Source organism: Halichoerus grypus, chromosome 14, assembly GCF_964656455.1.
Source record: "Halichoerus grypus chromosome 14, mHalGry1.hap1.1, whole genome shotgun sequence".
Taxonomy (NCBI): domain Eukaryota; kingdom Metazoa; phylum Chordata; class Mammalia; order Carnivora; family Phocidae; genus Halichoerus; species Halichoerus grypus.
The window spans coordinates 40,152,613-40,165,153 of NC_135725.1; the positions used below are offsets into that span (position 1 = coordinate 40,152,613).

At 39.9% G+C, this 12,541-nt stretch overlaps 1 protein-coding gene across 10 annotated transcripts in view; it reads right to left on the reverse strand.

The window, feature by feature from the left end:
- Positions 1-12,541, reverse strand: part of MPDZ (multiple PDZ domain crumbs cell polarity complex component) — a 161,537-nt gene that overhangs the window by 1,603 nt on the left and 147,393 nt on the right. For all 10 annotated transcript variants that reach the window (XM_078062322.1, XM_078062320.1, XM_078062316.1 and 7 more), the window contains 11 exons: positions 12,045-12,190; positions 11,009-11,092; positions 10,672-10,865; positions 8,459-8,606; positions 7,463-7,549; positions 6,551-6,641; positions 5,614-5,657; positions 4,631-4,753; positions 3,306-3,410; positions 2,632-2,744; positions 1,704-1,827 (listed from right to left, as the gene is read on the reverse strand). In XM_078062322.1, the coding sequence (XP_077918448.1) occupies positions 1,704-1,827; positions 2,632-2,744; positions 3,306-3,410; positions 4,631-4,753; positions 5,614-5,657; positions 6,551-6,641; positions 7,463-7,549; positions 8,459-8,606; positions 10,672-10,865; positions 11,009-11,092; positions 12,045-12,190 (1,259 nt within the window). The remainder of the gene's footprint in view (positions 1-1,703; positions 1,828-2,631; positions 2,745-3,305; positions 3,411-4,630; positions 4,754-5,613; positions 5,658-6,550; positions 6,642-7,462; positions 7,550-8,458; positions 8,607-10,671; positions 10,866-11,008; positions 11,093-12,044; positions 12,191-12,541) is intronic.

Sequence of the window (12,541 nt, forward strand, 5' to 3'; positions counted from 1 at the left end):
CTCCTAAATGGTTTTAGCACCGAGATTCCAGTTTCAGAGAGAATTCAGCAGTCAATAGATTAGTTGGACGGTTTTTGGCTGTTCAGCACAGCAGTTGGTGGGAACTCAAATTAATAAAGAATATTTGGGAATTTGCCTAGCAGGAATGATTTCATAGAATCCAGGGTTTTTTATCCTGTAAAGAAGGCTTACAGAAGACGACAAAGGACTAGACAGGAACAAAAGCAGTTTTACAGGACAAGGGCATGAGGCCACGGAACCCGAAGGTCTGCAGAAGCATGAAGCCCACACACACGTTGACAAGGGCAGGGCAGGACGCGAGTCCTACAAAGTCTAACTGTAATTCTTTCTGTGGCTTTGAATAGGCTGCTCGAGCTGCTTGTTCTTTACTTCCCCAGGGCGTGTGGAGTCTTCATATTTCTTATGGGCCTTAAATGGTTCAGATTAAACACAGACATTGCTGTGTGAAAAAGCATCCCGTCTTAAGGCATGCTTAGAGTAGGCAATTATGCAATTAAATAGAAGATTAAAAATATGGAAAAGTTAATGAGGAATCCATAATGATGAAATTCTTAAAATATGTTCTAACTAGCATGCCTTAAATAAATTGTTCCAAGGCTGAGGAAAAGGACTGCATGACTCTTCTATTCACTGACAAATGCTGTTTGTATTTTTGGACACACCAATGGCTTTTAAAAAATCTCATAAATTAAGCCTATAACTAGGTTGCTGTAGATACAGCACTTTAAGTTGGTTAAAAATAATAATTCTTTTTCAAAATAATGGAATGAAACCTCCACAGGTAGGCACTTTAAAGGACGACAGCACTAATCTAAAACCCTGGATCAAACTGTTTAATAGGTCAGCCATAAGGTTTGTTTGCTTCTTTGCACTGTAAAATCTTGAGATTCCAGATTTTCTCCTGCAGGAAATTATGTCCAATTTTGGAGCTCCTGAAAAAATGTCTTAAGAACATATTAACAATAATTATAAGGGTTTGAATTATTTTAACGGCTTCACCAATGTTGCAATAAATTTATTCTTATTCTAAACATCCTTAAAATAGAATACTTACTGTATCATTACAACTAAATGCAATTTTTTAAAAAACTGAATTCCCTGATTGCAAATAGCTGATTTACTGCAGGTGACAGAGCTTCTGGATACTCTGCAATTTTTTCAGTTGTAAATTTTCTATTTTATTCAATAACATTAAACTGCAAAATAAATGCCCTATTAGTTATTTAACCTGTGTAACTATTTTCTGTACTTTTCCATGTCTATTTTATATTTCACAACCAAAAAAAAAAAAAAAAAACCACAAAGGAAAAGAAATGCCAGCACTCTACAGCATACATATTTAAAATGTCCCATTTTCAAAAGACAATCAATCATAGGCAACCTGTTTTCAAAGGACAAAAAAATCAGGTCTTACTGTCGAACTAAAGTTCATTAATATTTTTATTGCATATTGTCAAGAGTTCCCATGGAATTTCAATTTGAGCCTATTTTCCTTTAAATATAACTAAAGCTCAAATTGGACAAAAATATTTAATGACCTGTTACTGAAGGGAGTTCCAAAAGAAAATGATCAACTGTTAACCATTTGGCGTTACCTCAGGCCATAAACTAATAAGCCAGCTGCTGACCACTATTAATGAATGTTTAGGGGGCAAGGGGGTGGTTAAAATGTGCAAGCTTACCTTCGCAAACACCGTTTTAACATAAATGGGTAAGTCTCCATGAGGGCTGCCATATCCTCCTACTATACTGAAGCCTAAGCCATCTGGTCCTCGGTCTAGTGTAATAGATTTACACTGAGGAGGTCTACAGTAAAGGGAAAAAAGAAAAAAAAAGAGGTTTTCGATTTTTAAAATCATATCTGTAAGTTACGGATTATCTGACATCCACCTAGAACCAGTATAAATCTCAGTGCTACTGACAGTGAGTATATTATGGGTATTTTGGGGATGCTTGAACTGTCCGTGCATGCTGTGCTCAGTATTTTAAATTTACATAATCCAAAAAAATCCTACTTAACACCCTACTTCTATTACTCATTTACAGTTCCCCTGAACTAACATGTTCACGACAAGTTCTCATTGCATGCACGCACATTCTTTTCCCAGGTTATTTAAAGGAAGAAGGCTACAGCACAGAGGTCTACCGTGGAGTAAATCACAAACATCAGGACTCCCAAGCTCAGAGAGAAAAATCCACTACTAGCAATGTAAAGACTACATCAAATTATTTAAAAATTCTCATATGTCCCTCTCTTCCCCTCTTTATGATCTCTTTTATACTCACGTGTTGGGGAACTGTGAATTTTTTAATCAAAAGGATGATTTATTAAATGAGTTGGCAATGTTGGAATTTCAAAAGGATAGGTTTGATCTGTTCCATGTCACATAGGGTAGTGACGTCAAGACTAAAATGTCCCCCAAAAAACTCAGAGCCAAAACCGTGGGAAGGGTAGCGGCATGCTGTCTGTCTCCACCTGATAAACTAAATCCATGCCACAATTACTTAACAGTTTAGAAACACTTGGTTTTCGTATCTCATACCTCGTCTCCTGTTTCTTCACCTTTATGTGAGTGGTAGGGACATAGAAGCCACAATATGTGCACTCACCCTAAATCATCCTGAAATATACTGCTTGACGTCAGCCCAGTGAAAGAAAGACTAGAAGTGGCTGGCTCCTGCTGATGACCTGTGACCACACTCACATCTCCTCCAGCAACCACCTGTGTGCGGGAGAAACAGAAAGAGAAAAACATGTGTTCATGTGGCCAGGGAGACATCAGTAATTTTCCCTCAAAAACAACATTTGGATTAAAACATGTACTTTATTGTCCACTTAATCATTTCTGTGAACCTGATATACAACCAAAGAGAAATTTCACAAGGTCCAGCGGCCTCTTCAACTGACAGGAAAAATCTTTTAGTAATTCAATTCTGCAAAGTTCTTTGATCTTTTTCAAACATGGTCTCACATGCAATTATTTTTTAAAGAACTTCAGAATACACAGCCACTCATACCACTTAACATTCTAGCAATTAATCATTTACTGCTAAGACCTTGTATTTTTTTCCCTTTAGATATAAAGTATGAAACAAAGAATGCATCAGGATAAAATGTTTCATACATACTTTCTTGGAACTCTCAGTGAAATCACTTATGTTCACAGGAAATATTGAATAAAATGCTATCAGGAGATTTAAGGACTTTTACTGCTTTAATGCTTAAAGCTCCTGTGTCCTCAAGCCACCCATACCGTGAAGAGTGCCTGGGATACAACTCTTACCTGCATTTCAATGGAGCCCGAGGCATTTTTCAGTAAGTTAACTGCTTGGGTGTGAGTCATCCCCTCAGTGGAAGTGCCACAGATAGTGACAATCCGGTCCCCAACCTGCAAGGGAGGCAAGAAACCAGCCATCTGCTAGAGCAGCCATGGAGAGTGGGACCCTGAGACCTGAACAATCACTTCCTTCTCTACCTGGCACATCACATACACACTGCCCTCAGCAACTGAAATATAACGAAGGAAGCCAATCATTTCAAGAAGTGGCCACAATGAAAAGAAGCAGTCCATGATGATGGAGTTCGGTAGTCTCCGGGGGGAAAATCACTCTTCCCTTCTCTTCATTTCTCCTGGGTAAGACATTGCTTCTTATTAAAGAATAAAATACCTGATAGCATTTAAAAACCAGAATTTCTTTGGATGTTATTATTACACACGTTAGCTGGGACTCTAAGTCAGCTGTGACTTGAGGCCACCTCTGGCCCACTGCTTGTTTTTGTTGACAAAGTTTGGATGGAAGACAGCCCTGCTTATTCATTGCTTTCACAGGGCAGAGCTGAGTTGCTGCCACAGAGACCTGCTTGTCCCACAAAGACCCAAGTATACATGATAGGTCCCGCACAGAAAAGTTTTCTGCTACCTGCAACAATCAATTTTTAAGTGTCAGTCAGTCACAAGTTCAGATATCAAAAGAGATTGAACCATTTCTAGTTTAGGGACTAAACTAAGAGGTGGTTATGTTTTGAGATGCTTTGTGACCCATGAGGCCACGCAGATTTTACGCCATTGAGGCTTGAATGGAACATTCACATGATTCCAGACCTGGACAGTCAGCATAAATAGGGCTCTACCTTAGCATAATCCCTCAACTTTGAAGCACGTTTTGTATAGTTTCACAATGTAAGTCACATTTATATTAAACTTCTGCAAAATGGATGATCAATTGCAACATAAATGATAGTTTTCAATTTAATGATGTTAAACTGGCATTTAAACCAGTGACACATATAAGGAGAAAATTTCATCTCATACTGGTGTTCTGAAACACTTCGTTTTACCTTCTTTCAGAGTTGTAAACAAGTAAAAACTACTAAGAAGCAACAGGAGATCTTCCCGTCTCATTTACTTATCAATCTGCATTCCACAGCAAATTCTCCTCTCTTCCTTTTCTTCACCTTTACTCAAAGCAAACCCTGCTGTGGTCGGATTAGCGTATTTAAAAGCAGATATAGACATTGAAAACTGGCTGCAGCAAGTGGCACATCCAAAGGGTTTATAAAACTTCTGCCAGATTTGTGAGGGCTGCCTCCGTTATTAGTAGAACTTACTCTGAGTTTCTGGGTCTGAGCTGCAACTCCATTTGGGTGCATCATTGCAATAAATATGGGAACATCCCCAAGTGGGCTGCCCACTCCTCCAGCAATGCTGATTCCCAGTGAGTCAGTAGGCCCCTGTCATGCAAGAGATCAAAATATTTCAGTCAATGTGGTATTTTAAATTGATGTTTGGTGTCTTTGGCCCGATGCCCTACAGTTAACTCAGGTCTTTGAGGTGTGAGGAAAATGAAGTTGAAGAAAACTGTATTACTTCATTTGACACGGGTCCTTAGTGTGACTTAGGAAAATAAGCATCTGTCCAGGAAATAAAAGAAATCAAAACACATTAAATGAAAATCATGCTGTGGGGGTGATGAAAAGCGGGTACACTGATGAAGAGAAAGACCCCAATTTTGGAATCAGAGAGATCTGTATTCAAAGCCAGGAACCCACAGTTACAAATGTTGGGACCTGACCAAGTTCAGCCCTCTTAATGAGTCACTAGACCTTCAGTAACAAAACGGAGATCAGAGGAGCCCTAGCAGGGGGCTTGCAGAAGATAGTGCAGGAGACGGTGACAGCACGATGATGCATCTCCAAGAATGCTCAGCAGAGAGCAAAGGCTCAATAAACTGTAGCTGCTTTTATGTTCTCTCTTGTGCACGGCTGTCAGGGGAATCTGTTTCACGAGAATAAGAAGGATCTGTGGAAGGCAGAGGCTTGCTTTGCAGTATGAGAGGTGAGAGGTGGGGTGACACTTTGTGTGGGGTTGGGTGGATGCCATTTTTGGCAACACAGGATACACCGACAATGATTTTTCATACAAGGTCCTGTGACCAGGAAATTCAGTGAAGACTACTGTGGTATTTCCACTGTATACAACACATAATTTTTATGATGGTATGGTAAAACAGTGAGACAGCTAATAGGAAAATATATATGGAGATGCCTCTGAGGTCAACAGAGTTTATATTGTTTTCTCTTCCCCAAGTTACCTTTTTTATTTCAACTGTTCTTAATCCCTGTATTTCAGATGCCACTGTAAAGTGAAAAAAAAAATACGGTTATTAAAGTATTTTTATGTTCAATTAAATTTTAGTCAACGCCTGAAGCTGGAATAGGACTAAATGAGATACACTAATTGTTTCTTTTTTAAAGAGGGTGCTCGAAGTTGCCAGTACACATGATTAAATCTGTCTCACATAGGGAATCTTTATTTTTCCACTTGGAAAAATGTGCACACTACCCCATTTCTTCCTTCTTATTTTAATCATTGATTATATAACTGCATAATCCACTTTCAATGAGTCAAGGGCAGAATAGGCTTTGGATAGAAAGTGCACAGCTGAGAAAAATAAAGTCATGGACACATTAAAAGGAATTCATGGACTTAAGTGGCTAAATTTCTAGAATATTAGTCACATTGCAAACAGAGATTGCCATATGGTTAGTTCTTCAATTTGAACAACTTTCAACCAATACTCCAAGCCAAAAAACCCTCTGCATCATGATTTCATGTAATTAAAACACAGGAGGATCATACTAATTTTCTCAATCAAAATTTTTGCAGTCTTCATGGAAAAAGAAGGCTTCACTTAATGGCATTTTCTGAATTACTGGTGTTAGATTAAACAGAAAAAGGAAATAAAAATCAAGCATACCCGTCTGCTTAGTAAGAAAAAGTTACAGAATCCTGATTCTAACGTTTAGTATATCTTACAGAAAAAACAACAAATGGAAAAACTAAACAACAAAGACGCAGCTTCATATTGCTCAGAATTTCTGCCGACATGCACCTCTGCACCCATATTAGGATATGAAATGATTTGAGGAATGAGAGCTCAGAGGTAAACTGATACAGGGGAAAAAATCAGTGTCGGTTACCAAAATTCAAACCAGTAAATCATGCTTAAAATATCAAACCAATCTTACATGCATTCTTCTTCAAGCTACTTTCCAGTGACTCAGAGGTACTGGATCCAGAAGGTGGAAAAGTGAATGATGACAGGCTGCCTTCACTCATCTACAAACACACAACAATTATTTTAGAAAGTTTTGAAGTAATAATATCCCCTAAATACCACTTACTTCAGAATTCAATTCTTTTAATGCATCTAGAGAGAAATATCTGTGAAGCAACAGTGGCATTTGATAATTTGAAATCTAATGATTTTTTTCTTTTTATGGAATAATTTGCCTAGTGACATAAATAAATTGAAGCTAAAAGAATGGATGAGATTGATTCCAACCAACTTAAATTTTAGTGGATTTTCATAGTTTCATTCAAGCTAAATTTAAACTGATGTTGTACATAGACCGGGGCTTATGAAAAAACTGTAAAATTAGGGCCAGTCAACAGGAAATGAATGGTAGTCTTGAAGGGGTGAGTAAAGGTTCTCCAAGGACAGGCTGATGAAGACAAAAGTGAAGAGAGCAGTGTGCCAGCAATCTTGAACCGACACGGCGGTGAGCTTCAGACAGGGTGGTGAGCTTCTACAGTTCACCTTACGTGGGATTTTTTTCAGCTGAATGCTTGTTATAAAATACTTTAAAAATATATCTCGTCGGTAGGCGTTACAGATATTAATTGGTTAACTTGTACAATTATGGAAAAAGAAAAGAATGGCTGAAATGAAGTTCCTGAGAATGACTTGCAAACCACTCAAGAGCTCCATTTCGTTCACCTGTCCCTGCTCACCCGATGCTCTTCCCCGCCTAAGAGTCTGCAGCCCACTGTGCCGAGCTGCCGGAGGCCCGGCCTGCGTGCGGACCACTGTCAGGGCCATCTCGGAGCTGCTCCAGTGCGTGGACTGCACCACCCTGATGAACCCCACAGCTACCCACCTGGCTGCTTTGAGAAGGCCTCCTCTCTGAATGGAATGGACCGGCTTTGATTCTTCCAACTTCTAAGGTCACTGTGCCTAGGGAACACTAGGGGAGTGGTTGTTTTAGGAAAATGGTCAAACAAGATGCTATAATCATCTTCGGGAGTAGATACACTCTTTAGGATTAGGTTTTTGAAAGGCTTCCTCCTTTTGGGATTTCCATAGTCAAGGATACCTCCAATCCTTTGTGGAAGGAGGCTTTTCTAAAACATAAACAAGAGTAACAACAAGCAGCAGCAGGGGCAACACCCAGCGTCTGTCTCATGGCCTCATGATTTACAGGGAGACTGTTGGTGCCGAGCTAAAGAGAAACTGAGAATCGAGCAACTGTCTCATGAAACATACTGGGTTAGATATGCCAAATGTACTAACTAACTCAGGGCTTAAAAAACAAAACTGAAACAATACAACAATGACCGCAACAACTTGTTTTGTCCTTAACAGATAACTGGGCAAACTCTATTGCCACATGGCACCTGAACAGACCTATTACACAATGCTGAAAGAAGCCGTAATGCTATAAACACAAAATAAGAATTGAAGACAACTTCCCTGTGACCTCTAACAAATAAGTCCTAGGCATGCAAAAAATACTATATTGTCTAAGGAGAAAGCACAATGAGGTGTTCTGAGATCCCGGGTTTCTGGAGTTAGACATACAGGTTTAAATCCTCCTGCGTGATTTACCAGCTGTGGGGCCTTAAGGGGTGTCTACCTTGAAAACTGAAAAGTCTTTCACTTGACATTTAATAATAGAAAATACATAATATAATAAAGCTATTATTAGTTAGAAATTTATCACTAAAATTTGGCATCTTACTCAGAAATGTGTCTTATTTGAGATAACCTTTTAAATAAGGAGGATTCAGTGCTTATTAGACCGCGGTGGCCCAGTTAGTATCTCCTCCTCCTTCCATCCTACTGCACAGAGTCCTTGCCGGCGTTTGACCTTTACCTTCAGCAAAGCGGCCACAGCTTCCTGGGTGGCGTGCCGGACATCTTCTGCGTTCACCGTCAGTATCTGGTCTCCCTGCACCAGTCTGCCGTCAGCATCGGCAATCCCTCCTTTGACGATGTCGGACACAAACACTCCGGTATCATTTCTGTAAACATGATTTGGAATTTCAACATGACTATTTTTTCTCCACTGTAATGCAATGCTTACTTATTGAAAAGCTAACATTTTTAACTGAAAACGTGACCTCCATTCTTGTGACTTTAAAAGTTTGTTTTCAGCAACATAGGGGCAATATTATTAGAATTATTTTCTGTGATAATAGCTTATGTCTTATAGTATTTCATGGATTAAACAGATCTTTCATAAGCATATTTATTCTTCAACAATTACGCACTGTGAGCTGAAGTGACCACTACTGTTGTCTCACTTTATGGGTCACACAGTTAAAGGAAAAATGGGACGTAAGAGTCAGTTCTTGGGTGCTAAGTCTATGGTCCTCTCCACACCGTAACGAAGCCCTGAATGAATACTGACCAGTGGCTACATAACTATGTTGGTATTATCACCAGCATTAATGTTCTTGAAAATAAACAATGAATGTGTACCTCTAACCGAAACCATTTGTTTAAGAACCATTCCTGTGATGTCTTTTAAGTTATTATGGATCTAACTTGCAAGCAAGATGGATTCATGCAAAATGAACAAATACAATTCTTATTCCAATCTTCCTTTCATTCAGGAAACTACAAACAACCCAGGATTTTCTTGCCAAGAGACAAAGATAACTGTAAGTAGAAATGTGTAGTGAAAATGTGGTTGTGTTTCTTCTTGCCAAGGTCAGGCCCTCAAACACATCATTTCACCTTCTGATCCTCTGCCTTCCCATCTTTAGATAAAGGTGTTGGAACTTGGGGCATCTGGGTGGCTCAGTCGGTTAAGTGTCTGCCTTCGGCTCAAGTCATGATCTCAGGGTCCTGGGATCGAGCCCCACATCGGGCTCCCTGCTCAGCACGGAGTCTGCTTCTCTCTCTCTCCCTCTGCCCCTCCCCACTGCTCATTCTGTCTCTCAAACAAATAAATAAAATCTTCAAAAAAAAAGATATTGGAATATTGGAAAAAGATATTACTGGATCATGTATTTGTTAATATTACTTATCTATAAATACTTAACTAAATTAGGTACTAAATTTATACCTATTCACCAATTTACCACCCTGGCCTCTTACTTTCTGTTCCCTGTTTATGTTCCAGCCAATCCTTCTCCCTAGAGTATCCTCTGCTCCCTACGAATAGACCAACTATCACTGATCACTTTCAGCCTCAGCGCAGGCACCTCTTTTCTGAGAAGTTTCTCTAATCTGCTTCCTCAAATAGAGTCACTTGTCCCCTTTTCCTCTGCTGCCACAGCTCCCCCACAGTATGTCTCTGTCTCTCATCAATGGAATCCTTTGTTGCAAGAACATATTTAATTCTCGTTGACTAAATTGTGAGTTTCTTGAGGTCAGGAACCATGTCTTTTTTTTTTTTTTTAAGATTTTATTTATTTTTTGACAGAGAGAGAGAGACAGTGAGAGAGGGAACACAGGCAGGGGGAGTGCGAGAAGGAGAAGCAGGCTTTCCGCAGAGCAAGGAGCCCGATGTGGGGCTCGATCCCAGGACCCTGGGACCATGACCTGAGCCGAAGGGAGATGCTTAATGACTGAGCCACCCAGGTGCCCCAGTCAGGAACCATGTCTTATTTAACTTTGTTCCCCAGAACATAATGTATTCCCCGGCACACAGCAGGTGTTCAAGAAATATCAATCAGGGGCACCTGGGTGGCTCAGTTGGTTAAGTGTCTGCCTTCGGCTCAGGGCATGATCCTGGAGTCCCGGGGTCAAGTCCTGGATTGGGCTCCCCGCTCAGCAGGAGGTCTGCTTCTCCCTCTGCCCTTCACCCTACTCATGCTCATGTGCTTTCTCTCTTTCTCAAATAAATAAAACCTTTAAAAAAATAAATACTAAACAGTTTTTTGTTTAATATTCTCAAGATCCCCCAAAATCCTAACTTAAAAAGTTCAAAAGTGAGGTCTTTTGATGCTGAGCGGGATCACAACAGCCACCCACAGAACACAGCAGCTGATAAAGATTCGACTACTGATGATATTCTTTATAAGAACTGAAATTCAGTCATTTCCAAAAGATCATGAGGTTTGCCCTCTTCAGTCGTACCTTTTCCCAACAATACTTAATCCCAGGCCTTTCCCTGGCTTCTTCTGCAGCTCGACAGTGAGGGTGTCATACACATCTTCCTCTTTGTATGGGGCCTCATCTCTGTAGAGCGTCAGGCGCACTCTTGGTGGGGTCTGTCTCAGGACATGTATTGCTTCATCATGCGTGGCCTTTCTCAAGTCAATTCCATTCACCTGTGCGGAAATGGGACACTGTGAGGAGCCAGGTGAGTCAAATAAAGGAAGAGCAAAGAGGAAGTGAAAGAAACAAAGAAAGAAACAGAGACCGCCCTCCCCAGAGTAGCTTTTTCTTTGTTAATTATAAAGGTATTCTGTACCTCTAGAATCTGATCTCCAGCCCAGAGTCTTCCATCTTTACAAGCTGCTCCTTCTTCATAAACTTCGTGGATAATAATGGCACCCTAAGGGCCCAGACAAGACATACTCATGCTTTAGCCCATCCTCCATAGGACTGGTGAGCAGAAATGAAGTCAAAACACACTGTACTTTTAGGGGCGCCTGGGTGGCTCAGTCGGTTAAGCGTCTGCCTTCGGCTCAGGTCATGGTCCCAGGGTCCTGGGATTGAGCCCCACATCGGGCTCCCCGCTCTGCGGGAAGCCTGCTTCTCCCTCTCCCACTCCCCCTGCTTGTGTTCCCTCTCTCACTCTCTCTGTCAAATAAATGAATAAAATCTTAAAAAAACAAAACAAAAAAAAAAACCACACTGTACTTTTAAAGATAATGTGAAGGGTTATATACTCACTGGATCCATAGGGAGTCATATCAAAATGCAAAGAAAAGTGTAATGCAATTTTTGCTACAAGGCTCAAAGAAGTTTATATATATCTTTCTAATGACAGGGACATTTAAAGAAAAAATTATGAAACATATAAATCATACATACATACATATAATAGGTATACATCACCTTTCCTATCTGCAAATGAAACTGATAGATATACATCACTTTTCCTATCCACAAATGCAATAATTAGATTTTAAAAGATTTTTGACATTTAGAAAATTTTGTCTATAATTATCCAGTTATTCAGACTCCTCTCAATATGGGCCCAACCCAACCATATCCAGGCAGTAAATAGGCAATTAAAGTGTAGCAAAGACAGGTAAACTAACAGAAATATTTTGAACCTAAAGGTCACAATCACAAGTGTAACTATCTTATTGAGTCAGTACTCAACGCAAAATAAAAGTCCCAGTAATCAATTTTTGGTATTTGCTCTACGAATTAAAATAACAACGAATGATGCAACTTTCTAGGCCTTAATGTTTCATTTAATAAAACAGACAGAACTCTCCCAGATAGCGATCTCTCAGGGCTCACTGGATCTGAAGCATCTCAGGGAGTGTCCTCACCAGCAGAGTGTCCGACCCTCCAACAATACTCAGGCCCAGCCCTGTTCGCCCTTTGGAAATCTCAATTGTTGTTTCGCAGCCTGGGATAATGGGGCAGGTTGCAGGATCAGAAGCAAAGATCGCTGGTGTTGATGACCTGCTTGTACCTAAAAATAAATTTAAAATGAAATGAAATACAAATACAAATTGATTAGGTGGTATATACAACAAACTCACAGCCCCGCTGCCCCTTGCCTATGGGGGATGGAGGAGAAAAAGGGCCCAAGGTTACAGACAAGGAAGACTTCAGACTTACCTTAATCTTTTAGTTATATTTTAAAAACATCAAACAAAATGATTCAATCATCGTTAATTTAGGGAGGTGGGTACAAAGTTACGTTTCGCACTATGGTGTATTTTCTAAATTGCTAGGGATGATATGTATAAAGGAATAAGAGCAGAGAGTTGAACTGAACCTCTAGTTTCATGCTGATATTCCACACTTCACTAGAGCCAAA